The sequence below is a fragment of the Tachyglossus aculeatus genome, chromosome 9 (genome assembly GCF_015852505.1).
Source record: "Tachyglossus aculeatus isolate mTacAcu1 chromosome 9, mTacAcu1.pri, whole genome shotgun sequence".
Classification (NCBI taxonomy): domain Eukaryota; kingdom Metazoa; phylum Chordata; class Mammalia; order Monotremata; family Tachyglossidae; genus Tachyglossus; species Tachyglossus aculeatus.
Window position 1 is genome coordinate 15,679,118 of NC_052074.1, and position 26,938 is coordinate 15,706,055.

The following is a 26,938-nucleotide window of genomic DNA, read 5'->3' on the forward strand; positions in this document are numbered from 1 at the left end:
GGTTGTGCCATGTATTGAGAATATTTATTTGCTACAAATATAGTTTAATAAAAGTGACCGTTTTTTCTAGCCAATCAGGAGGGCTCTGAAGCCTAAGTACTTGAATTCCAACATAGGGAGCCTGTGGACCTTTGCTGCTCATTTCGCAAACCTTAGGCAACTTCCCAATGTCTGAGTTTCCCTGCGTAAAATCAGGAGAATCAAACTCTTCCAACTGTGCCCTGGACACCTTAGTTAGAACTGCCATTGCTGTATTCCAAGCTCTAACTGCCTACCGCTTGTCCTGCTGAATGTTTTTTGTCCACAATAGTCTTCTTCCAGGACTTCTTGTCAGAAAAGTATCAATGTACACAACTTTAAATTATATTGTACATTATTTATTTGTTCATATTCATATATCTCCCTCACCCACTGGACTGTAAGTTTTTTATAGGCAGGGAATCCACATGCTAATTCTGCTGAATTATACTCTCCCAAGTGCTTAGTACAGTGCTCTGCACATTGTAAGCGCTCAATAAATATGATTGATTTACTGACTAGATCTGAGACTCAGTGCCACCTAGCATGTATGATAAATTAATTATCATCATCATCATCATCAATCATATTTATTGAGCGCTTACTATGTGCAGAGCACTGTACTAAGAGCTTGGGAAGTACAAATTGGATCCTGCTAACAAAAAATCTGGATAGGTTTGGGATAGGCTTAGGGAACAACCATTCCCTTCCAACCTCCTCCAAGAAGATCTTCTTGGGCCATGGAGTCTCAAGGTCCTCCACAAGATTGGCTGCTGGGATACCACAACGCAGTCAAACATAATGACCTTTCAGGCATGTTGCAGGAGCTTGAATTTCTACTACACAGTTCCTGAAAGCCTATTTTGCTTATGGAATTTGTTAAGCACTTACTATGGGCCAGGCACTGTACTAAGCACTGGGATAGATATAAGTTAATGAGGTTAAACACAGTCCATGTCCTACATGGGGCACATAGTCTTAATCCCCATTTTACAGATGAGGTTACCAAGGCACAGAGAAGCTAAGTGAATCGCACAAGGTCACACAGCAGACAAAGTGGCAGAGCAGGAACGAGAACCCAGGACCTTTTGATTCCCAGGCCCGTGCTCTACCCACTAAGTCACTGCTCCCAGCTTTGCATTCACCTGGCTCAGCTCAGATTGGCCTAGGCTAAATCAAGGAAGACAAAACTAGAGCCATCCTCTCTGTCCTGCTTTCAGTCTCCTTTTCTCCAATCCATCCAGACCCCTAAAAGAAAGATTCATCTTTCCTAAGCATTACCCTGTTCATGCCTAGAAGGTGCCCAATCGCCATTTAAATCAAGGTGAAACTCTCAAGTTTCAGGATTATGACTCTATCCACCGGCCTCTTGTTTAATTTCCTTGTCTCTGAATACGCATCAGCCCATCCGTTCCCCAACCACGTATTCCTGTTTACCAACTTCCAGGACCTGTCTCACCCAAATCTTTGTCTTTATTTCTATGCATTAATGTGTTGATAATTTTTTTGTTTTATTATATTTATCTGCCTGCACAGATCTCATTTAGTTTTAATGTATAATAATAATCCCTTGAATTTTATATTGTATTTTTATATTTTCCAAATGCTTTTACATTACTTACCTCACTCGTGTCCCAACAGCATCTCTTTATGATATAGAAAGGCAGTCATTATCCTTCTCCTCATCTCGCAGATGAAGAAACTGATATACAAAGAGTTTAGTTGACTTGCCCAAGGTAATATAGCAGGCCAGAGTGAGAACTAGGATTATGACAAAAATCCACCGGCTCCGAGACCCACGGTCTTTTCACTGGGTAGACACTGCCTTGTATCTGTTCCCTTTTTGTAAACTCTATTTCTCCTTTCATCCTTAATCATCGTCAATATTATTTATTGAGCACTTACTGTGTAGAGAGCACTGTACTGAGTGGTTGGGAGATTTCAATAAACAGAGTTGGTTGGCATATTCCCTGCCCATATGGGAGAAAAAGGGGAGGAATGGATCCTAATAGTTCATAATTATGGTATTTGTTAGGTGCTTACTATGTGCCAAGCACTTTACTAAGTGCTGGGGGTAGATATAAAATAATCAGGTTGGACAGAGTCCCTGTCCCACATGGAGTTCACAGTCTAAATAGGAGGGAGTAGGATTTAATCACTCTTTTACAGATGAGGAAATTGAGGTCCAGAGAAGTTAAGTGACTTGCCCAAAGTTACACAGCGGACAAGGGGAGGAGCCAGGATTAGAACCCAGGTTAGAGCCCTCTTTTCACTAGGCCATGACGCTTCCCTTACCACGGTTGTGCCCTGGGAAGTCCAATTTTATCTGACTCACTTGATTGACTTAGTTTCTTTCAGGATTCCCCTCCTTCCCCTGCCCCAGTTCCACATGGGAGAATCTCTGGACAAGCTGGCTGAAAGTGATGGAGCCTGCAGCCTAGGGACACCCCAACCTCTGGGACATCCAGACCCTGGGCCAGCATCAGGCAGATATGGAAGCCAATGATGAAGCCCTCGTGATAATGCAACATTCCCACTGAAAACATTTGTAATTTTGCCAAATGCTTTTTGTGTTGCCTTGCCAAATTGTGAGAAATGATAGCTAACCTAACGTTAGCTTCCTAAAAAGTCAAGTATCATTAGGATTACTGAGACCTAATAGTCTTCAGCCAGCCACTAATAATGATGGTAATGATTATTTTCATATGATGTTCCAAATACTCTACTAAAGTGCTGGGGTAGATACAGTATAATCAACCAGAGGGCTTACAGTCTAAAAGAAAGGGAGAACAGGTATGTCATCTTATTCCCAATTCATCATTCAATCAATCATATTGTGTGCAGAGCATTGTTCTAAGCTCTTGGGAGAATACGATATAACAGAGTTGATAGATACATTCCCTGCCCATATTGAGCTTACAGTCTACAGGAGGATATGTGGAAACTGGGGCAAGGAGATGTTAAGTGGAACTAAGTCTACCAGTCCCAAGGCTTTAGCACAAGGCCACACTGCTTCCCAACATTTCCACACTGTTTGTCTGCAGGGAACTAGAAAGAGTGTTAAAGATGCAATAAGGTGTGAACCACTACAAAATGTGTACTGCTGACAATCTAGAAGCTTTTTCTCTGGAAACATTACTCAATTCCAGTAATGGAATTATAGCCCTGAGCCCACTGGTGGGTAGGGACTGTCTCTATATGTTGCCAACTTGTACTTCCCAAGAGCTTAGTACAGTGTTCTGCACACAGTAAGCGCTCAATAAATACGATTGATTGATTGATTCACCTCTCCACATGACCTTCCCCATAAGCACTTACAACAGTGCTGTGCACATAGTGAGGGCTCAAAAACTACTACTGATTGATCATGGGCCTGTTTGGTGGGGTGACGGAAGGCACATTATTTCCACTTTATACTTTGTCACCTCCTGTACTGTACTGTACTTCCACTTTTCTGCTGCCAAAATGGAATGCCAGAGGAGACACCCGAGGACTTAAGCCTTGCACCAAAGCCTCAGCTCCCACTATGGTTACCCCAGGCCGGTTCCATACAATAGATAACACAGTTCAGTATAAAGGCTTTGTTAAAGTGGTAAGGCAGAACTGATGGCCATTTTAAGACATCCATCTCTTCCCTCATCTACATGCATCTATTCTTTTCCATGACATTAATTTGTACTGTACTCTCCCAAGCACTTAGTACAATGCTCTGCATATGGTAGCCCGCTGTTGGGTAGGGACTGTCTCTATATGTTGCCAACTTGTACTTCCCAAGCGCTTAGTACAGTGCTCTGCACACAGTAAGCGCTCAATAAATACGATTGAATGAATTAATGAATGGTAGGTGCTCAATAAATACCACTGACTGCTAAAAAAAACCATTGACTGATTCATTTGTTCCTAATCACGGCCGAAGTGAATATCTCCATTCCTGGTTTCCCACCCCACTTTTAGTCCCTGCTCCATAAAAGAACGCTGCCGTCGAAAACTTTACCAACCAAAAGCAAAAGACAAAAAAGCACAAATCAAGAAACAAACAAAACCCGGTTTTACATCAGAAGGACTGAAGAGTGAAAAAGTGTCACTTAAGCCAAATCAAATTCTAACATCGAGTAGGCCAACTTGAAGCTTTAACTAAATTTCCTACAGTGGGGGTAGGACTGGCCATGCTTATTCACATATCGTATTAAACTGGATATTTACTTTGTAACATGGTACACAATAAACTGAAAAATCTGGACTTTTTCTGGTCTTGAGCAAAGAAAATGAATTTTTAAACCTGGTCTTTTACTGAACATTAAGGCTAACCAGGCAATCGATTTTTATAGAACAATTACTGTGTGCAGAGCACTATACTAGGCGCTTGGGAGAGTACAGTGCTTGGGAGAGGACAATATAACAGATTTGGAAGACACATTCTCTGCCCACAGTTACAGTCCAGTGTGGGGGGGGTGACAGACATTCATATAAATAGATTAAATTCCGGATATGTACATAAGAGCTACGAATTTGTCTTTCAGAAGACAGAAGATTCTGCAGTTGCGGGTCCCACCTCCACCAGAGCTCAGCATTTGGAGGAATCTGTACGGTCCTTTGTTTTATTCCGTGAGCGACACTATTTGTGTCTTAATAGGTGGCCTAGTCACAGTTGGGTCCAGAACCTTCACTTAGGAATGTCCTGACCTTGTAGGGTTTAAAAAGAAAGCGTTTGGATTTAATCATTTTATGGCCCAGAGTATGCTGTGTGGTAATCTATAATTGCAACCAGGGCCAAGAATTCCTAAAACTTTTGACAGTTTAATAAGAATTTGCTAATGGGGCGGGCAACTGCTGGAACACATTAAGGAGGGGCCTTGTTACCCATCGGAGATCCTAGAGCGCTCTCGTGTGGTTGAGTTCTACACAAAGTGGCTTTAAAATCCGAGTTTGAAAACAATAAATCTCCTCGGAAGAAATACATATTTAAATAGAAAATACCCATTGCACCACTCCTTTCTTCCGCCTTGTAAATATTGGCAGGAAAATTGTCATTCTCACGACAGAATAGTTAAGTTGAATCGATATATTTCTAGGTGTTTCTGGTGTGTTTTGGGGGAAACAGAGGCAGATGATTTGACAGAGCCACCTACCTCCAGGAATAACCCACCCACCTCTCGGAAACTCTCTCGAGGTCTGGGAAAACTCTGGATAATTCACTTCAGGGCGAGATGCAAAATGTGCTCTTTTAAGCTGGCTATGCCCCTGGAATATGATAAGCTGCTTTCTCTTTTTTTTTTAATGGTATTTGTTAAGCGCTTACTATGTGCAAAGCACTATTCTAAGCGCTGGGGGGATACAAGGTGATCAGGTTGTCCCACGTGGGGCTCACAGTCTTCATCCCCATTTTACAGATGAGGGAACTGAGGCACAGAGAAGTGAAGTGACTTGCCCAAAGTCACACAGCTGACAATTGGCGGAGCCGGGATTTGAACCCATGACCTCTGACTCCAAAGCCCAGGCTCTTTCCACTGAGCCACGCTGCTGCCTTCTCTTGCCACCACATGTTTTTGTTATTATTGCTGCAATTCTGCAAAACATTTCGAATGCATGATTTTATTGTGCTTCAACTCGGAGGCTCTCAATAAACGTCATAACTTTTAAAGACATGAGTCTATTAAGCCAGTCGTGTTAATGTAAAAGGAGTAGACACTGCCATTTCGTAGACACATACTGCGATGGTCTATTTTTCTTTTAAAATGTCCAATGTGAAAAATGCCTCTTCGTGTATATAATGTGACCCCATAATGAAAAAAATCTTCCTGCTTCTATATTGCTGAATTTGAGGAATTATTGCTGTTGAACATTTGCATAAAATGCAAATCTACATTTAAACTCTTGAATTACGTACAATGACCATAGCTCAGCTAGAGGTTTGCTTCTATTCTTTTTGCATTACTTCTTGAGAAAGGGCCAAACCAAAGTGGCTCTGTTACTCTAAAATATCTATAGCCCTATTCTCACCAATGGTAGGGTCCCTAGACACCCTAGGGACCCCATACAGCTGAATCCCAGTGGGGAGGGTGAGGGTAATTTATCCTGTCCCCCAAATCCAGGCACTGCAGGAGATCCCAGTTCTACTCTCCTAATCAGTTGCCCATGTGACAAAGCGACCTTGTAAAAGTGGAGTGGCCTAGGGGAAAAGAACACGGGCCTGGGATTCAGAGGACCTGATTTCAAACCCCACTATACCACTTGTCTGCTGTGTGATTTGGGTAAATAATTAAATTATCTGTGCTTCAGTTTCCCCGTCTGTAAAATGGGGATTAAATACCTCTAGTCTGTGAGCCCCATGTGGAACAGGCACTGTGTCCAACCTGATGATCTTGCAACTACTGCTGCACCTGGCATGGAAGAAGTGATTAACAAATTCCACAATTATTATTATTAGAAAACGTTGCTCCTCCACGGGAAACTTCCCAGTATGACAGGAGAACACAGGGAGAGCGGAGAGGATTCAGGGAGGAATTCTGAAGTGGGTGGAATCAATCGATGGTATTTACTGAGCCCTTGCTATGTGCAGAATACCATACTAGGCGCTTGGGAAAGTACAAAGCAACAAAATTAGCAGACACTTTCCCAGCCCATTAGGTGGAAGAAGACTCTTCATGCCCAAGACAGCCTGAGACCATAATCTCCTGGGTTCAAAAGGAATATTTGATTCTGTGACAGATGCCAGAGAGAAGGGAGTATTTCTGGATTATCTCAGTGTACTCAGTCTTGCAGTGGCAAACCACTGAAATGTTAATATGTAACAGTGCATGCTGCACCAGCTAAGTAACAGAATCACATACACCTAGACAATTCTAGAATTCTAGCCATTATCATCATCATCATCATCAATCGTATTTATTGAGCGCTTACTATGTGCAGAGCACTGTACTAAGCACTTGGGAAGTACAAACTGGCAACATATAGAGACAGTCCCTACCCAACAGTGGGCTCACAGTCTAAAAGGTGGGCTCACAGTCTAAAAGTTTTTCTATCTCTGTGTTTCTTGCTGTTTACATTTTGGGGAGTTGTGTTGGAAAGGTATCAGTATTCATTCTAGATAGCAAAAAAGAGGCTCTGCCCATTTTCTTCTCTAATTTATTTCTTCCCGAATACCTCTTGCCTTTTAGCATAGGAAAATGTCAAAAGTATTCAAGGCCAGTTACTGCCCATTTGTAGGATTTGGTATAAAAGACCTATGAAGTTTGAATATTGCTGGTCAGTGCAAGCTTGCTTTATAAGTCATTTTCAGTTGTTATGGTAATGAAGTTGTTGCGGTAATGTTATGGTATTCTGTAAAAAGATTACAAAATAAGCCCCCAGTAGGAGCAGCTGAGGTGATTTTCATGGTGGATTGAATTTCTCATCACTATTTCATCACGGAACACTGAGAAAAGTGTTAGAATGGGACCAGAGCTTATCTGTGAGGAAGTATCACAAGCAGAAAGGCAAGTGGCTTAGTAGAAAGAGCACAGGCCTGGGAGCCAAAGGACCCGGGTTCTAATCCTGGATCGGCCACATACCTGTGGTGTGACCTTGGTTAAGTCATTTAACTTCTCTATGCCCCGGTTCTCTCATCTGCAAAACGGGGATTAAATACCTCTTATCCTGCTTACTTAGACTGTGATCCCCATGTGGGACCTGATGATCTTGTATCCACTCCAGCATTTAGTACAGTGCTAGACACATAGAGAGCTCTCAACAAATACCACAAATATAGATTATTATTAAGATGGGGGTTCCGGCCACCTTGTTCAATATCTCAGGGTTTGTTTCCTGGGGAGCCTTTCGAAACGCCTGCTTACCTTTCACGGTGGCAGTTTCTCCCTCAGGATGAGCCATCCGTTGCAGAGCAGTGGCAGCGACACATATCGGCATGCTGACTCTCTGACCCAAAACAGAAGTCGACAGGTCGAGCGCAGACACATCCCTGAGTACCCGGGGATACAACTTCCATCTGGAGCAAGTTAAAAAAAAAATGCCTACTTGCATGGCATAATGAGCAAAGTAAAGTCTGTTTTACTCTACCATCTCGAGGTATTTTATGAAAACTAGAGATGAGAAAGCTATTTTTGATGGTGGGGAAGAAAGCTAGGAATAAAATATTAATGAACTTGCCCTAGCTATTATGAGGTGGATACCATTCCAGGGCACGGGAAATCGGTGGAAGATGAAAGGCACAGTCTTCAGTTTAAAAAATAGACAGTGATTCCAGACAGTCACATTTAAAATGGGTTCTTTTCGACCTTGAAGTGAATCCTATGACAACTCGTATCAGAGGTTGATAAGGGGAGCCAGTATTCATTCCGATTTAGTCATTTCCTTCATGGAAATGCAAAGTGGCAGGCACAGGATATCTTACAAAAGAAGCTTTACACCATTCAGTATTCGGCTTGATTAGATGAATTGAAATTCATCTCCAAGTTTTACTGGACTTTTGTTTGGCTGCCTTTTTGCACATTTTGCCAGTCTTAAAAAGACAAGTTTTTTTTTTTGTTGGTTTTTTTTTTAAGAAAGGGAATAATGAGCTGATAACACTGAAAAGGAAAATTGCCTCTCTCTGCATAGCTGAGGTTGCTTGCTTCCTAATCTGTGGAAAAAACCCTATCCACCTCAGCTCCATTCCACTCGAGAAGCAGCATGGCTCAGTGGAAAGAGCATGGGCTTTGGAGTCAGAGGTCCTGGGTTCAAATACTGGCTCTGCCAAATGTCAGCTGTGTGACATTGGGCAAGTCACTTCATTTCTCTGTGCCTCAGTTACCTCAGCTGGAAAATGGGGATTAAGACTGTGAGCCCCCTGTGGGACAACCTGATCACCTTGTAACCTCCGCAGAGCTTAGAACAGTGCCTTGCACATAGTAAGCACTTAACAAATGCCATTATTATTATTATTATTATTAACTCCCATCAGCCCCTGACCCATCTCATAGCATAGTGGGCTGGTCACCTCCATGATTGTGTCTCTGACTTCAGTGACTTGGTCTAAGCCCCGAGAAGCCATACACCCCATCATTTATCATCACTGTCTTTTATATTTTTATTTAATCTTTACTTATGTGTCCATCGCCAACCTTATTCTTATATTGTGTACCCCTCTGGGGGGCCAGAGGCAGTGTCTGTAGCTCATCAGTGTACTTTCATTCACTAGCACTCTGCAAACGGTAGGCATTTACAGACAATAACTACTGCTACTATCTCAGAAACTATTATTAACCACGGAAAGTACTGCAAGCATAATCTATGCTCTAAATCACCTTACTTTTGTTTTCATTCTAGAGTCTAGAATCTCCATTTCCAAACATGTTCCTGGGCCAGTCTTTGTTTTTGTCACTTACTGTGTTATCCCTGATTGTTCTTATCATTTCCGTAGTTAGCAAAAAAAAAATGCTCAACTCAAATACAGCTCTTCTCTCTGCCGGAACTACAGGCTTCCAGCTCCCAGCCTGGATGAGAGATAGGGGAGAAGGAAGGAGGAAGAGATAAGGGGGTGAGAGTCTTCAATGCTGTCTGTCTCTGAGATTAGAGCTGGGGGCTCTGATGTGCGTGGTGACTGCCCCTCTACAAACCTTCCCTTTCCACTTATCACTACTAGCCTGGTGTTTGTCCTCCTGCTCTTACTATTGATAATTATCAACCCCCTACTATGTGTTTTTCACTTTCCCCACTATCAGAGATTCCAGCCCACAGCCCCCTATCTCACCCAGCATCCTCCATCTCCAACAGCGCTAGCCCAGTAAAGGTTGTGTGGGGAGATTTGAAGAATAATAACAATTAATAATAATCGAGGCATTTGTTAAGTGCTTACTTTATGGCGGGCACCTACCAAGCCCTGGGTTAGAGACAAGATAATCAAGTCCTACATAGGGCTCGAAGTCTAAGTAGGAGAGAGAACAGGTATTAAATCTCCATTTTGCAGATGAGAGAACTGAGGCACAGATATCAAGCACTTGGTACAGTGCTTTGCACATAGTAAGCACTAAATAAATGCGATTAATAAAAATCACACAGCAGGTAAGTGGTGGAGCAGGGATTATAACCCAGGTCCTTGCTATTCTCATGAGGCCATCCTGCTTCCCTTCAAGGCTATGAGGGGCAAGGTGAGAGTAAGATGGAGCCTCAGGCATATGGGGAAATAACTTGAAAAGCTGTGATTGGTGGCAAAGTTAAATTTTTTAAGTGGGAGAGGAGAGCAGGGCAGAGTCCCGAGAGTGTTGTTGTGACAGTTTTATTTCCACCAAAGTAAAAGTCAGGACTGCTGTCCCACCACTATCTGTCTTGTTTACCTTACTTTGTTTTCTTGCCTGCAGAGTGACCTTGGGCAAGTCATTTAACTTCTCTTTACTTCAGTTACCTCAACTGTACAATGTGGACTTGCATCTGTTTCTCTCTCCTGCTTAGAATGTGAGCCCCATATGGGACAGGAACTGCATCTCATCTGATTAGATTGCATCCACTCCAGCATTTAGCAAAGCGTTTGGCACATAAGCCCTTAACAATTTCTACAATTGTTATTATCTTTGTTATTATTAAATCATTCAATCAATGGTATTTGTGGAGTATTAACCGTGTGCAGAACACTTGGAAGAGTACAATACAGAGTCAGTAGACACATTCCTGTCCACATTGAGTTTATAGTCTAGAGGAATAATGGTATTTATTAAGTACATACTATGTGCCAAGCCGTGTATTAAGTGCTGGGGTTAGATACAAGATGATCAGATCCCACAAGGAGCTCACCATCATCATAGGAGGAAGAACAGATAATGAAACCCCTTTTTGCAGATGGAAGATTTTAGTATACTACAACTGACCTATAACAAAGTGGAAAGGTACTCGGCCCCTAGACTCTGGCTTCACCACTCATCTGCTGTATAACCTTGGGAAAGTCACTGAACTTTTGTGTGCTTCAGTTACCGCATCTGTAAAATGGGGATGAAGATTTTGAACCCCATGTGGGATAGAGGCTGTGTCCAACCTGAATACCTCGTATCTACCCTAGCACTTAGTGTTTGCCATATTGTAAGCACTTAAAAATACCATAATAATTATTATAATTATAATCATAGGAATTATAATAATTATTTCCTCTACTGCGATATAGCATGGTAGACTCTAAGCTGAAGCAGAAGTTATTACTCTAATGCCTACCTGAATTGGTGTTGAAAAGCTAAAGTTAGTTCTGACCACATCAGAGGGGGAGCACATGTCCAGTTTTAGAGGAGGATTAAACAAAAGAAATGTAAGAGTGGCATTTAAGAGCTGATTATATACCAAGCACTGTACTAAGCGCTGGGGTAGCTACAATATAATCTGATCACCGTCCCTGTCCCATATGGGGCCTATAGTCTAAGAAAGGGGGAAAGCAGGTATTTAATCCCCATTTTACAGATAAGGAAACTGAGATTCAGAGACATTAAGATCACAAAGCTGGAAAGTAGGAGAGCGAGGATTAGAACCCAGGTCCTCTGACTCCCAAGCCTGTGCTCTCTCCACTAGTCTACACTGCTTCTCTGTCTATCCAGATATTCTCCAGTGGGGCAAAAACAAAAGGATAAGAGCAAACCCATGTTATGTAATGGGGAGAAGAAAAGTAGCTTTTGAATCTGTCAAACTATTCCTGGATAACCATAAAACCAGATTCCTTGGCTACAATATTCTCCCCCAAAGTTGAAGCTGTATTTTGGTGGGGAAGTTCAACAAGCTTTTTTTTTTTCTTCCTGAAATCCCTGCTGCATCCATTGGAATTTGTTGCTGTGTTTGGTTCTCTAGCACTGTCAGAATGACATTTTAGTATCTTAGCTATACTGACAACACATTCTAATTTTTGAGGAGTTTCTTCATTGTTCTCCCTGTCTCTTCATTCAGGACATTAAGTCCTAGCCACAGCTGATGAGTGAGGCCCTTAGCCTGAATTATTGAAAGTGTACTTATCAGTGTCACAGCTTGGATACTTCCAAGGGTATTCTTCAGAGGTCAATTTGGAGATTACATTGTTTAATATTTCTATCAACTATGTGGATGACACTGATCTAGGGAGGGGAATGCTAACATCTTGCAGGCTAGGACTAGAATTGACACTTGCAAATGAGAGAAACAGGAGGGAGTTCAATAGGGGAAAGGATAAGAGAATATCACTGAGATGACCAGCAAAGTAAAGTTACCTTATAAGAATAGCCAAAGCCCAGAGGTTAATAGAAAAATGTTGCAGTTAAGAGAGTATCACAAATGGACCAGAAGCCAGCAAGATGACAGTATTAGTTTCAAAAACTCACAAGATCTTAGAATAGGACCTGCAAGATCTGGGAAATATTTTTTTTTCCAAGGTGCTATGCATTGGACAGATCCTTTTTGGAATAATTGGTCTGATTTAGGACTTCATATTTTAGAAGAACATGGAGAAATACAAAAACACATGGATGATTACAAACATGGGTGGAGAGATGTAAAACAGAGATCAAGGAGAAAAGGATAAAACAATTAGTATGTATACCAGGCATTGTACTAAGCACTGGGATAGATTCAAGGTAATGAGGTAGGAAACAGTCCACATCCCACGTGGGGCTCACAATCTTAATCCCCATTTTACAGTTGAGGTAACTGAGGCACAGAGAAGTTAAGTGACTTATCCAAGGTCACACAGCAGACAAGTCGCAGAGTTGGGATTCAAACCTGGGTCTTTCTGACACCAAGGCATGTGCTTTATCCACTAGGCCTTGCTGCTTCTCTTATTTGGTTCAGTGATGCCAGTACCAAACATACTTTTACTGTTTAAAAGAGTTATTATCGTTTTCCCCAAAGTGCTCACAGTTCTAAACAGTAGCTACCTGGGAGCATCTGAGTGGATTCATGAGGAAGCCGAACATCTGTTCTCCAACTTTGCAAAAAGCCAAAGAAAAATAGATAGAAGAAATTTAGGTTAGACATAAGCAAGAATTTCCTGACAGGAAGAATAGTTAAATATTTAAGCAATCTGTCCATGAGGGTTGAGGAATCACTGCCCCTGGAAATATTTAAAAATATTAGGGAGGCCTTTCATCTGCCATTGATGATGTGGGTATAAGAGCTAGTGAGTTGAACAGACTTCAGCTAGAGAGAAGTGATTGCACATTTCAACCAGAGTTCAAATGATCCCAGAAATATTCAAATGGACAGGTCATTTCCTCCCTATCTTGCTGTCTCTTGCATGTCACTTGCTAATGGAGATATGAAATGCACTAGTGGAGAGATGTGGTCATAGTGTGGACTTTAAATTACTTTAACTCTGAGATGGAACACTAAACCAAATCACCTAAACATCCTTCCCCCAGGAAAACTACAAAAAGCCTGGAGAGGTGTTGGGCAGCAAGCACTTTGTCCAAGCTTATGTGTGCATGAGTCATTAGGGAGTATGAGTTCAAACTGTGATTTGAAGAACAGGTTGCCAAGTGTTTGCCCTTGCTTTTGGGATATGTTGGTGTCCTTGGAGTTTGAAGAGGAAGTGTAAACAATCCTACCAGTTTGGTTTTAACCCGCATAAAAGCAAACTGGAATCTCTGCCTCACCAGCCTAACTAATCAATGCATTTCTAAATGCAGCTGCAAGAGTTAGCTGATGTGTGAGTGACTGACAAAGCCTAAATCTAGAGTAAACAAGCTGTCACTTTTAGATAAATGGATACTGAAAGGCATCCTCTGTCATCACAGATGCCTTTGAAAGATCCGGGGCCCAAGGTGTCACAACGGTTATGGAAGCTTTGATTTTTCCACTCTTCATTTGAAATTCAAAAAGAGATTTCAGATTGATGTCCTTGAATCACACTGCCCTTGACTGCGAATCTGTTTTCTGCTCCACCTAATCAGTTAGAGATAAAACTTGGAGAGCAAACATAGGATGATAGGCAAACAGCCCACAGAAAAATTCCTGATTGATGGATCACTATCATCCCTAAATCTTCACTGGAATGAAAAAAATCTCAGAGCAGTTCATACACTAAAAAACCTACTTCTGTCCCCTGGGGAGTTCATCCCTTTAAGCCCGTTGTGGGCAGGGATTGTGTCTGTTTGTTGTTATATTGTATTCTCTCACATGCTTAATACAGTGGTCTGTGCACATAGTAAAGCATTCAATAAAGTATTTGAGGATCCTCTGGGTGCTGGGAGCTTGGTATAGCTCACTGCATCCTGAGGGTTCTCAAATATTTTACTATTCCTAGTCATTATTGATAAAAAAACAAACAAAAAATCAAAGTAAAAGTATCGGTCAAATCAATCTCCCCTAAAACTGAGCCCAATTTTCCCTTATGCTTATATCACCATTAGGAAGATGCATGAACTCTTTTAAATCACTAAGGGGACATTTAGTGAACTTTAGTGGGAGCCCTGAATTTTGCGAACCAGTCGCTATAAAGCCTTAACCAAAGAAATTGCAGCATTTGTTCCAATTCATCTCATTTCCAATAGCAGTTGGATCTTGTGGAGGTATGCCACAGACTCACTGCATGACCTCAGGCAAGTCATTTAACCTCTCTGTGCCTATTTTCTTGGCTCTAAAGTTAGTATTAATAATATCTGCTTCGACCTGCACAAAGGGGAAACTGGGAGGATAAAATGAGATAAGTGATGTGATAGCGCTTTGGAGAAATAAGAGTGCTATTATGAATTCAGGGTATTATTATCTCTAACTGCATCCTCAATCCCAGTCTTTGGGATCCTTTAGATGATCTTCCAGTGGCCTGTGAGTGATAATGCCAGTCATAGCAGCTCAACTCATGCCAGGAAGAGATTCAGCACCAGGAAAATTACAACTAAGGACATTTCATTAAAAGTGAAAAGCAATTTGAATGGTTTGCCAATCTTTGAATCCTTAGTTACCCCAAAGTAATTAGAGAGGGGAAGAGGGGGAAAAAAAGAGGGAAGAAAAGACTGGAAGAGAATCACCCACCCCAATCCATACATGCATACCAAGTCATAACCTGCAACATTTTACCTCACACAGACCTCAGCAGCCCAAGCTCATTCATTCATTCAATCATATTTATTGAGCGCTTACTGTGTGCAGAGCACTGTACTAAGCACATGGGAAATACAAGTAGGCAACATATAGAGACGGTCCCTACCCAACAACGGGCTCACAGTCTAGAAGGGGGAGACAGACAACAAAACAAAACATGTGGACAGGTGTCAAGTCAACAGAATAAATAGAAGTAAAGCTAGATGCACATCATTCACAAAATAAATAGAATAGTAAATATGTACAAGTAAAATAAATAGAGTAATAAGTCTGTACAAACATATATACAGGTGCTGTGGGAAGGGGAAGGAGGTAGGGTGGGGGGATGGGGAGGGGGAGAGGATAGAGGGGGCTCAGTCTGGGAAGGCTTCCTGGAGGAGGTGAGCTCTCAGTAGGGCTTTGAAGGGAGGAAGAAAGCTAGCTTGGTGGATGTGCAGAGGTAGGGCATTCCAGGCCAGGGGGAGGACGTGGGCCAGGGGTCGAGAACAAGGCACAGTGAGGAGGTTAGCAGCAGAGGAGCAGAGGGTGCGGGCTGAGCTGGAGAAGGCAAGACGGGAGGTGAGGTAGGAGGGGGCGAGGTGATGGAGAGCCTCGAAGCCGAGAGTGAGGAGATTTTGTCTGACGCATAGGTTGACTGGTAGCCGCTGGAGATTTTTGAGGAGGGGAGTAACATGCCCAGAGCATTTCTACACAAAGATGATTTGGGCAGCAGCATGAAGCATAGACTGAAGTGGGGCGAGACAGGAGGATGGGAGATCAGAGATGAGGTTGATGCAGTAATCCAGTCGGGATAGGATGAGAGATTGAACCAGCAGGGTAGTGGTTTGGATGGAGAGGAAAGGGCGGATCTTGGAAATGTTGCGGAGGTGAGACCGGCAGGTTTTGGTGATGGATTCGATGTGAGGGGTGACATAGAACACATCCTGCATCAAGTTTAGGATGGGGCAGGAAGAACCTGGTGAATTACATCAGTGATAATTCTCCCATCAGCAGTCATTATGAGTCATTGTTAGCTGGATTGCTTATACTGACTTCATGGTAAAAGAAAAAAAGAAATAGAATCAGGCAGTAGAAAGCAAAGATTATGCCAGTCTATATTGGCTTCAATTTACAGTGCCAACCTGTAAAGTGTCAGATTTACAGAGCCTAATTAACCGCTAGATTGCTACATGAAAACTGGAGACTTCAGAGCTATTTTGTTTGGATACAAGGGGGACATAGATAAAAAATGTGAAATCAAATTGGCCACAGAAGTTCTTATAAATGATCTTAGTAAAAACAGGTGCCTTAATTTTACCCTTCAGTGTAAAAATTTAATATTTAAGTTCAGACTTTCAAATAGAAAATGACATCATCCATATATACAGTACATTAAAGTATATGACTTGCTTTTTCTTACCTTGAAAATGCATCAGTATTGTCTGCTAAGGTTTCCTCGTCATTTGCACCAGACCGATAATAATCATAAACTGATTTTTGAAGAACCATTTTGGCATGTTTCTCATAATCATCAATACAAACTAGCTTCCTAGACATCTTACAGGTTTTCGAGACCCACAGTTTTCATGCTTTGCCTCAGAGTCAACATTGATTCTTTTATTTGTAATTACTGTAAATCATTGACAGGAAGCTTTCTAAAGTTCAGATGTCTGCCTCTTTTCCCAAAGTGTTTAAATCAAACTCCATTATTCCCCTTTGACATTTTTGTGTCATTTGGATTACTTCTACAAAGAATACTTACGTATAAAAGTCTCATAGAATCCCACACACATATCTCATATTTTATTCTTTTCACTTGGTCTTCACAGAGCTCTTTGTCTATTTACCTTTCTCTGTGAAGCAGTGCTCCTAACTGCATTACATGTAGGTCATGTGAAATTTATCCATGTCTATAATTTAGAAGAATGAGAAAATGCAGTAATTTTCTATATTGTTCCCCTGCCCAATTAAAAATACCACTAATTCTCAATGCTACCATGCCAACAGGTAAGTATGAATCACATGAAAATCTGAAATTCCCTAAAAACTCCCTAACCTCACTATTCAAGTTTCAACCTCTCAAAATCTTGAACCAACTAGAGACCCCATAGTTCCAATTTGCACAGGTTAAAGAAATATTCACTCACAAAGTGCTTTAAATAACAGGGCAAAGTCTACCATTGACTTTAGACCTGGTTTCTTTTTCTGTCACCTTTATAATTCATCGGCAGCCCCTTCTCATCCCAACGCCACCACTTGTCTTCTGTGTGACCTTGGGCAAGTCACTTATCTTCTCTGTGCCTCAGTTACCTCATCTGTAAAATGAGGATTAAGACTGTGAACCCCAAGAGGGACAACCTGATTACTTTGTATCTACCCCACTGCTTCATTCATTCAGTTGTATTTATTGAGCACTTAGATGCAGAGCACTATACTAAGTGCTTGGCATAGTAAGCACTTAAATACCATTATTATTATTATTATAAAGTCAGTTGTTGTACCCTTTGATGAGAACACACAATAATCAATCCCTCAGCACAGACACTTGGTCCTGAAACCTCTGTTCCAAGGTTCATCCAACGTTTTCTGACTGGAGATTACATCACGTTTATCAGAGGTTCTTTAGAGCACAGTCTGAGCCAGACTCTCTAGGTTGTCTCCAGGACAGAACAGATTCCCACAGAATTTCCTGCTACCCAGACGTGGTGGCCCCAAAAGACTTGGAACAGATCCGAGTTGTAGCCTTAGATAGAATGGCTCATAATAGTTGTGATGGGATTTGCTGAGCGCTTAATGGATATAATATACTCCATACTAAGCACTTGGGGAAATATAACAGAAGTGCAAAACACATTCCCTACCACTAAGTAGTATGGACATGAAAACACCCTCACACACATATAAGCTCATTGTGGACAGGGACTGTGTCCACTTACTGTTATATCGCACTCTCCCAAGGGCTTAATACAGTGCTCTGGACACAGTAAGTGCTCAATTAATACTAATGAATGAATGAATGAATGAATATAATGACTTGGCCTGGCATTTTGACCATGACTTAACCTGGTATGTTTCAGTATCCTAGGGAGGGTAGCCATGTAATGTCCACCACCAGGATATCTCTGTTATGAACAGTGCTTTGCACATAGTAAGTGCTTAATAAATGCCATCATTATTATTATTATTATGTTAGTTAACTGCTCTGTTTTCCACAAAGTATCATCAAGATTTCATGTGAATTGCAATATTCAGTTGAATTTGTGGGGGATTCCACATGGGATGGTTTCATGCTCATGAGTTTCACAATGCCCTTAGGGAGGCAAGTAGGGCAAAGACCAGGAGGGGACAAAACTGGGTTGCAGAGAAGGGAGACAGTTTACGTAGTAACCACTCCACAGCGAAACTGGAAATGATGTCTGTACCGATCTCCCTTTATCTACCATAGACCATGCTAATTAAAATAACTCCTCCCTTTTTAGTAATAACAGTAATAAAATGGAAGAAAGATTTCAATCCTAATTCACTAAAGAAGCTTCATCATTTTAAGATTGATATTACACATATGTTCATTTTTAATCCTAGTGAATGGTTGCTCTCTAGCAACAGCTTGGCAACAAATAAAATGATGCACATTAAAACTGCTAATAGGTTGTAAGGACCTGCCAGTATGATGAATGGGACCCACAGAAATAAAACTTCAGTCATTACAATAATTTAGCAGCCTTCACTATGATTCCGGAATTAGAGAAGGCATATTTGGGAAGCTGGTTTTGATGCTATCCAAACTCCTGAGTATTTCTATTGGTGTTACATTGCATATTTGCTTTTCAGTCTCAGTACCAACAGCATATATAGAGCCTCGACTGTAATTTATAATAATCTCACTAACTGTGGCATTCCATTAAGTGTTAGTTACATGACAAACACAGAACTGGTGTAGATACAAGATAATCAGGTAGGACTTAGTCTCTGTCTCACATGGGGTACACAATTTTTTAAAAAATGTGGTATTTGTTAAGCACTTACTATGTGCCAGGCACTCTACTAAGCATTGAGGTGAATACAAGCAAATCAGGCTGGATGCAGTCCCTGTCCCACATGGACTCACAGTCTCAACCCCCATTTTACAGATGAGGAAACTGGGGCGTAGAGAAGTGAAGTGACTTGCCCAAAGTTACACAGCAGACAAGTGGTGGAGCAGGAATTAGAACCCATGACCTCTGATTCCCAAGCCCGGGGTCTTTCCACTGAGCCATAAATATCAAATGAAAAAAAAAGCTAACATGCTATTCACTATACTGAAAAAGCTGAAGTTGTATTTATTCTGCTTTTTTTCAAAGTTTTGCTGACACAGCCAGTGATGCTTGCTCTTTAATAATAAGATTGCCAAGCATACCCAGTTTTGTCTATTAAGCTAAATATGTGACTTTTTCTGGGAATATGCCAAACCACGACTAAATTAATTCTGACAAAGGTGGGCCAAGCCCAGTATACTTTTTCAATTTCAGAAGTCACAAAGCAGCAGGGACACCAGACAATGTTCCCCTAATGTGCCCAGTGTCAATGTCAGCCTGCACCTGTGATAGCCATGGACCTGTCCCTGCTGCTCTCTGATCCCCTCGGGGCCCTAGGACTCCAAGTCCCAATCATAATTATAAGAATGATAGTCATATTCATTTAGTACTTACTCTGTTCCAAGCACTGTGTTAAGCGCTAGGGAAGATAATCAGGTTGGACACAATCCCTGTTCCTCAAAGGGCTCAGGCTAAGTAGGAGGGCAAACAAGTATTCACCCCCATTTTACAGACGAGAAAACTGAGGGAAGGAGAAGGTAAGTGACTTGTCCGAAGTCACACAGCAGGCAGGTGGTGGAGCCGGGATTAGCACCTGGGTCATCAGGCCCTTGCTAGTTCCACTAGGCCACACTGCTCAGGGTGTATCAGCCTTCTCTTCATCTCTCATGATTACAAGGCAGGCTAAGGGGCATGCAAGGCAATCAAAATTATTGAGTGTTTACTGGATGTAGAATACATACCCTACTAAATGATAGGGAAAGCACAACACAATAGAGTTAGAAGGCAAGATCAAAGAGGACATATGCATACATGCTGTGGGGCCAAGAGTGGAGTGATTATCAGGTGCTTAAGAGGAACAGATCTGAGTGTGGGGGTGACCCTGAGAAAAGGGGGAATAGGGGAAAAGAAGGTTTGGCCAGGGGCGACCCTTTGGAAGAGATGTGATACCTCCTTCCCCTCCCCACAGCACTTGTATATATATATTTGTACAGATTTATTACTCTATTTTACTTGCCCATATTTACTATTCTATTTATTTTGTTAATGCTGTGCATATAGCTTCAATTCTATTTGTTCTGACGACTTTGACACCTGTCTACATGGGGTTTTTTTGTTGTCTGTCTCCCCCTTCTAGACTGTGAGCCCGTTGTTGGGTAGGGACCATCTCTATGTGTTGCCAACTTGTACTTCCCAAGCGCTTAGTACAGTGCCCTGCACACAGTAAGCACTCAATAAATACTGTTGAATGAATGAATAAGGCTTTGACGATGGGGAGAGCTACGGACTGTCCAGTATGAAGCAGGAGGTGGCTCCAGGGCTAGACAGAAGATGTGGGCCAAGGGTCTGTGTTAGGATAGATGAGATCAAAGAAGCGAGAGTAGGTTGGTACTGAAGTGAAGTGTGCAGATGGGTTGTAGTACGAGATCCGCGAGGTAAGGTGGGGAAGAGAGAGACAGAGGGTTTTCTTAAGGGGTAAAGACATGATCAAATTAAAACATTATTTGTTTTAGAAAGGATCTCAGTTTCTTTAAGGATTAGCCTTTGGGATCAGAGCAGGAAGGATGTTCTATCTGAAACATTTAAAGAGATTTGAAGAAAGAAAACATGATACTTAGGGACTTGCATATTCTCTGATTGCTTTTCCATATGAACCTAAACTTAAGTGGGTAAGAGATGGGGGTTTTATTTCTTGTGGGCTCTCAACTGTGCAAAATCTTCAGGAAAAACACTACAGTAAATAAATATTAATTCATGTACCCTGTAATTACACCAGAGAGTCAAACTGTGCCGCTCACATAGTCTTATCCATGTCAAACAGAAACAGCTTCAAGGTAATTTGAAAATAAAAGGTATATCCCAACATCATAGAACCTCTATCCTTTGACGGTTTCTAGCTTACAAGTTATTTTATTCGTTGTGAGTACCAAAAATTGATATGAATTCTTTAGAAGAGATGATTCTGGAAAAAGAAGCATATCATCTTCAAATTATGAAGTTCCGCTATGTCATTCTGTTTTATTGCTGCCAACGGTCGCGTTAACCCAGGTCATAAGTACTGAGGAATTTTCCGGATGAGTCCCTGGCATCCTGACATTATCTCCTGAGATATTTGGCAAGGGAAGGATGATATAAATCTCTGGAGTGTGCAGATCAAGGGAAAGCAGTTTTAACTAGGCTGCCCAAGCCTCCAGAGAAAAGACAGCCTCTCCTGAGCAAGAGAGGGGGAACTGCCAAGCGAATATACAATCCCTTCAGGTGAATATTCATTTCTTACTGGGGAAAATAAACCTCAGTAAAGGAGGGAAGAGAAGCATTGTGGCCTAGTGGATAGACCAGGGGCCTGGGAGCCAGAAGGAACTGGGTTCTAATTCCAGCTCTATCATTTCTCTGCTGTGTGACCTTAGGCAAATCACTTCACTTCTTTGTGCCTCAGTAACCTCATCTGTAAAATGGGGATTAACACTGTGAGCGCATTTGGGATATGGACTGTGTCCAACCTGATTAGCTTGACTCTACCCCATTGCTTAGTAGTGTCTGGCACAGATACCATTAAAAAAACAAAAGGGCAAAGGAAGTCCTCAGCTGTACTGAGGCAGTTAGGGAATACCCTGGGAGTAAGTCCCTTAGAGATAGGAATTTGGCTGATTTTTTTCCTGTAGACTCTTAATCCCAGTGGGGCCACATTTTGGTAGTTTTTAGAATTCACTGAATTTCCCAAGAGTCTTCGCTGAACAGCTGGTCCAGCTCTCAAAGTCCATCTATTTGCTTCTTTCATTGTCATAGAGCTTCTCTGTTTCATTCTCCTCAAATAGAGAATCGAGTAATAAGTAACTTTCCTTGCAGAGGTGTCAACCTTTTATTTGGGCAGATAAAATGTCTTCCAGCTCTGTAATATTCTACTCTGCCAAGCAATTAGTACAGTGCTCTGCATACAGTAAACACTCAATAAGTATGATTGATTGATTGATTGAATTTGGAGTATGGGGCCAAAAGAGGGAGGGGATTTTAGGCAATGATGAGAACTAAGAGAGGACTGGCTTCCAAGAGCTAATAGGCCTGGAAGCCACCATTTTGGGCCTTTTCAGTCGTGGTTGGAAGCTCTCAAGAAATGTCAGAAATCTGGAATAAGCAAGGGTAGGAAGCCAGCTCATAAATGCTGAAGGATCTAACACCTCTATCATCTCCTTGAAGTGTCCACTTATGCATACTTACAGATCTAACCAGAGTCTGTGTGGGAATTAATAAATTTTTGTTTAGTGGTGTTGCCCAGTGGAAAGAGCTCAGGTCTGGGAGTCCCAGAACCTGGGTTCTAATCCCAGGTCTGCCACTCATCTGCTGTATGACCTTGGGCAAGTCACTTGACTTTTCACTGCCTTAATTTTACTCACCTATAAAGGGAGATGCAATAATTATGGTACTTTTTTTTAGCACTGCTCAAAGTGCTAGGGTAGATAGAGAAGCAGCTTGGCTCAGTGGAAAGAGCACGGGCTTTGGAGTCAGAGGTCATGGGTTTGAATCCCGGCTGCGCCACATGTCTGCTGTGTAACCTTGGGCAAGTCACTTAACTTCTCTGAGCCTCAGTTACCTCATCCGTAAAATGGGGATTAAGACTATGAGCCCCACATGGGACAACCTGATCACTTTGTATCCCCCAAGCACTTAGAACAGTGCTTTGCACATAGTAAGAGCTTAACAAATGCCAACATTATTATTATTATTATTATCTATTCTCTCTTCTATTTAGACTGTGAGCTCCTGTGGGACAGGGACGGTCCAACCTGATTTTCCTTTATCTACTCCAGTGCTTAGAACAGTACTTGGCACATAGTAGGAGCTTAATAATTATCACAATTACCATAATCAATCCACGCTATTTATTGAGTGCTTACTCTGTGCAGAGCACTGTACTTCACTCTTGGGAGAATACAATGCAACAGAGTTGATAGACACTTTCCCTTATTATTATTTGTATTGTTCTTGTGTTACTTCCTGTCAGGCATTGTACTGAGTACTGGGGTAGATATAAGATAATCACATCATGCACAATCCCTATCTCATATGGGGCTCAAACTCCAAGACAGCAGGTGGCTAAGTATCTTATCTCTATTTTACACACTAGGAAACAGATGCACAGAGAAGTTAAGTCACTTGGCCAAGATCACCCAGAAGCTCTGGGAACAGAGCTGGAATTAGAACCCAGATGTCCTGATTCCCAATCCCATGCTTTTTCTACTAGAGTACAGAACCTGTTCGATTTACACTGAAAAGAAATAGAAATCAAGACCATCAGCTCCATTGGTCAGGCCAGGGTCAAACCTGAGAGCTTGGAGGCTCAACTTGCAATAAACTTCCTCATGATGGAAGGAGAGAATGGTTCCAGAGGTTGTCCCAGGGTCCTTTGAAACCATTATCCTACTGATATATGTCCAGAAGAACTTCCAGATTAACAGTGGAAAAACATCTTATCCATCTCTGGGTCTGACTACTTAGCCTCTGCAAATCTAAAAGGAAAATTTTCAACCTTGTAACAAAAGAGACTGGAGCAGAGTAATTAACAACCATTGCATTCTAACCTTATCTAAGACACACCATGTTGATCATTAACTCCCATGTCTGACACAGAGATATAAAGTAGGATATCTGTAATATCATTTCCTCATGAGTAATTGGCCCCTTTCTGTAATGAACCTATCCCGCAGCTGTCCTGCTGGATGAAAGTCTCTTTTTATAGCTACTTAATGAGACCTTAGTGGTCTCAGCTTTAACTTTAAATTCAGTCAATGACAGAAAAGATTCTCCAAAGCTGTGGGTTAATGCACCTCTTTCTCTATAACAAGGCTCTTATAACAATCGCTAAAACAAAGGCTGTTTTTCAAAGGCATTGCAAGCCCCTACTAGAACGCACCAATCAGCTAAGTGTGGGGGGAGAAAAGGGGGAGACTTCTGATGTCTAATTCTGGCACTTCTATCCGTTTTTCATTTACTCCAATTAGGCTCTCGAAGAAGCCTAGCAATAGGGTATCTGAATCGAACCTCCATTAGTCCAAATCTCTTTTTGCATCTTGACTAGACAGTGCCATGATTAAAATATTCAACTATATCATCCTCTGGTAAATCTCTTCCAAAAATTAAAAACAGCCTACACTCACACTGAGATTGGCCAGAGGTCCAGTTTTTTACTCACTGTCCAGGTTTCAAGTCAGGTATTTTTATTTGGAGGCCCCGTCTTCCCTTCCCATCAGCTCCTGCCACAGAGTTCTGTGGCACAGAAATGGCACACATAGTCTAAGAATCCAAAGAGGGGAAACACAAAGACTCTGGAACAAGTTGAAATTTGGGGAAGAGAGGAGTGTCAGAAATTCTCCTGGAGAAATAAAAAAGTCTAGATTTGGAGGGAATCGGCATAGTTGTGCAAAATGACAGGTATGGCATCGTTATGGTGTTTTCCTGGGGTAACGCACGACACCAGAAGCTACTCAATCAATTCACAGCATTTAGTAACTGCTTACTCTGTGTCGAACACTATATCAAGAGCTTGGGAGAGTACACTAGAGTTAGTATACATGCCCTCAAGGAGCTTACATATGTTTTCACCCTCAACACAGATAAAGGAATCATAGAGAGATATAAAGAACACTTCAAAAAAATCTCCTTAACATTCCTACCACCCTATTTTATTCTACAAAGACAAACGATCGAGTCTTCCTTGGGAGTGATGAATGAGGCTTGGTCTTGTCACTTCAGGACCAAGAATCTGCACAGAGGAACTGATTATAGTGCTAGTGCTTTGTTCTTAACCATTTCCATTTTCTAAGTCTCCTTCAGTCCTCCTTCTGCTGTCCATTTTAAGGGGACTTTTGTTCTGACCCTTTGGTGTTCTCACTTCAATTTCATGTCCTCCTTCATCTGCATTCCCGGACTGAAGTTCGGCCAGGCACTGAGGCAAACTGAGAATCACGATCCTTTTCTAATAGGATTCCTGAAAATGAGCATCTGGGTGTGGCACTCAGCTTCTGCTCTGCTTCTCTGGCTTGCAACAACAGGAAAGGCAGTAATGAGATGTCTCTGGTGAAGGACAAGTTTCAGAGAAATTAGACTTAGTTCTCTTTGTCCCCAGTAAGCAGCTAATACGAACCGAAGTTGGAAAGGTATCATGATAATTTTTTAAAAAGATAAAGCACCAAGGTTAATGAATAATAGTGGAAACAATGTGGCAGTTATTTTATTATTTCTGTGCTTAAAGACCCTGAACATTGAGCATTATTTGAAAGGCTAGAAATATCAAATTCTCTTTGTAAAATGCTTTGTCTAGATTTCTTCATAAATACAGAACATAGGACTGAGTGATGTGGAAAAAAGCAGAAGAAAAAAGCAACCCTGCTTCAACCCAGCCTCTCATTCCAAAATACCTCATGAGGGAAACATAGTTAAATTCTAGGTCACCTTCTCCACACCATTTCATGATTTCAGAGATCATAGGTCCGGGTTGGACAACTTGTGGATCTCAAAGCAAAAATAGACTCTCTCTGGAGACAAAAGGTCCACTAATAATAGGTGTGGCATTTAAGCACTTAATGCACAAAGAACTCTAGGAAGCACTGGGGTAGATACAAGGTAATCATGTCGGTCATAATCCTTTCCCCACATGAGGCTCACAATCTAAGTAAGAGGGAGCAAAGGCAATTAATCCCCATTTTACAGATAAGGAAACAGAAGTTATGTGATTTGTCCAAGGTCACATGGCAGGCAAGTGGCAGAGTCAGGAATAGAACTCAGGTCCTCTGACTCATGAGGCCCATGCTCTTTCCAGCATGCCACGCTACGCAGCCTGAATTGAAAATTCACTATTACAATTATCCTGCTCCAGCCTTATTTCTGTTCTCTATTCCAATAAAACCCTTTTTGCCCACTCTCAATTCACCCTATCCCACCTCTAAGCCATCATACACATCACCATCACTCCACAACCATGGTTCCTCATAGAAGAGGCTGAACACCAAGCATCTCTTATGTAATTCTGTGCCCATCCTTAAAATTCCTCTCAGCTTTCATAAAAGATATACTTTGAGGAAAGCTTAAGATGCTTTAATGCTAAAAATACCACGATGCCTTAAAATTAGTTTTTGCCATAACTATTATTAGGGTTTGGTGTTGTGGGAAATGGACCAGAGGAGAGATATGGCCATTCATATTGTTTCTTTTCTCCAAGTAAGTCTACAAACTAAAATGAAAATAAAAATTCAGAAGATCAGAGGCATGCGTAAGTTTGATCACCCCCAAGCCTTTATGAGTCAACTAGCTTCTGAGTTCCCATTTCAGTTCTTTAGATCCATTTAGCATCAAAGGATCGTGTCATCTAATATTAAAACCAAATACTAAAAATTATCATGAAGAAGCAAGATGAGTCACAAAGAGTATGAATAGTGAATTTTATAAGGCATTGCAATATAAATAAGCAAAAGCATAGGTTTGTTGACATTTTAGTATAAAAAAGATAACTCTGCATTTTCACAAAAAAAAGCTGCACATCAAATATCTACAACAGTTTGACCATATTGAGAAAACATGGGACACCTGTATATTATTCATAGAGTATTATTCCACCTGAAGCTTTCTTTACATTAAGCAGA

General features: G+C 41.5%; 1 protein-coding gene across 1 annotated transcript in view; it reads right to left on the reverse strand.

Annotated features, from left to right (window-relative positions):
* The window catches only part of HAO1 (hydroxyacid oxidase 1), a 47,039-nt gene extending 30,459 nt beyond the window's left edge, over positions 1 to 16,580 (reverse strand). The window contains exons 1-2 of the mRNA XM_038751449.1: positions 16,433 to 16,580; positions 7,851 to 8,002 (exon numbers count right to left, since the gene is read on the reverse strand). Coding sequence (XP_038607377.1) covers positions 7,851 to 8,002; positions 16,433 to 16,569 — 289 coding nt within the window. The 5' untranslated portion in view covers positions 16,570 to 16,580. The remainder of the gene's footprint in view (positions 1 to 7,850; positions 8,003 to 16,432) is intronic.
* Between the last annotated feature and the right edge of the window lie 10,358 nt (positions 16,581 to 26,938).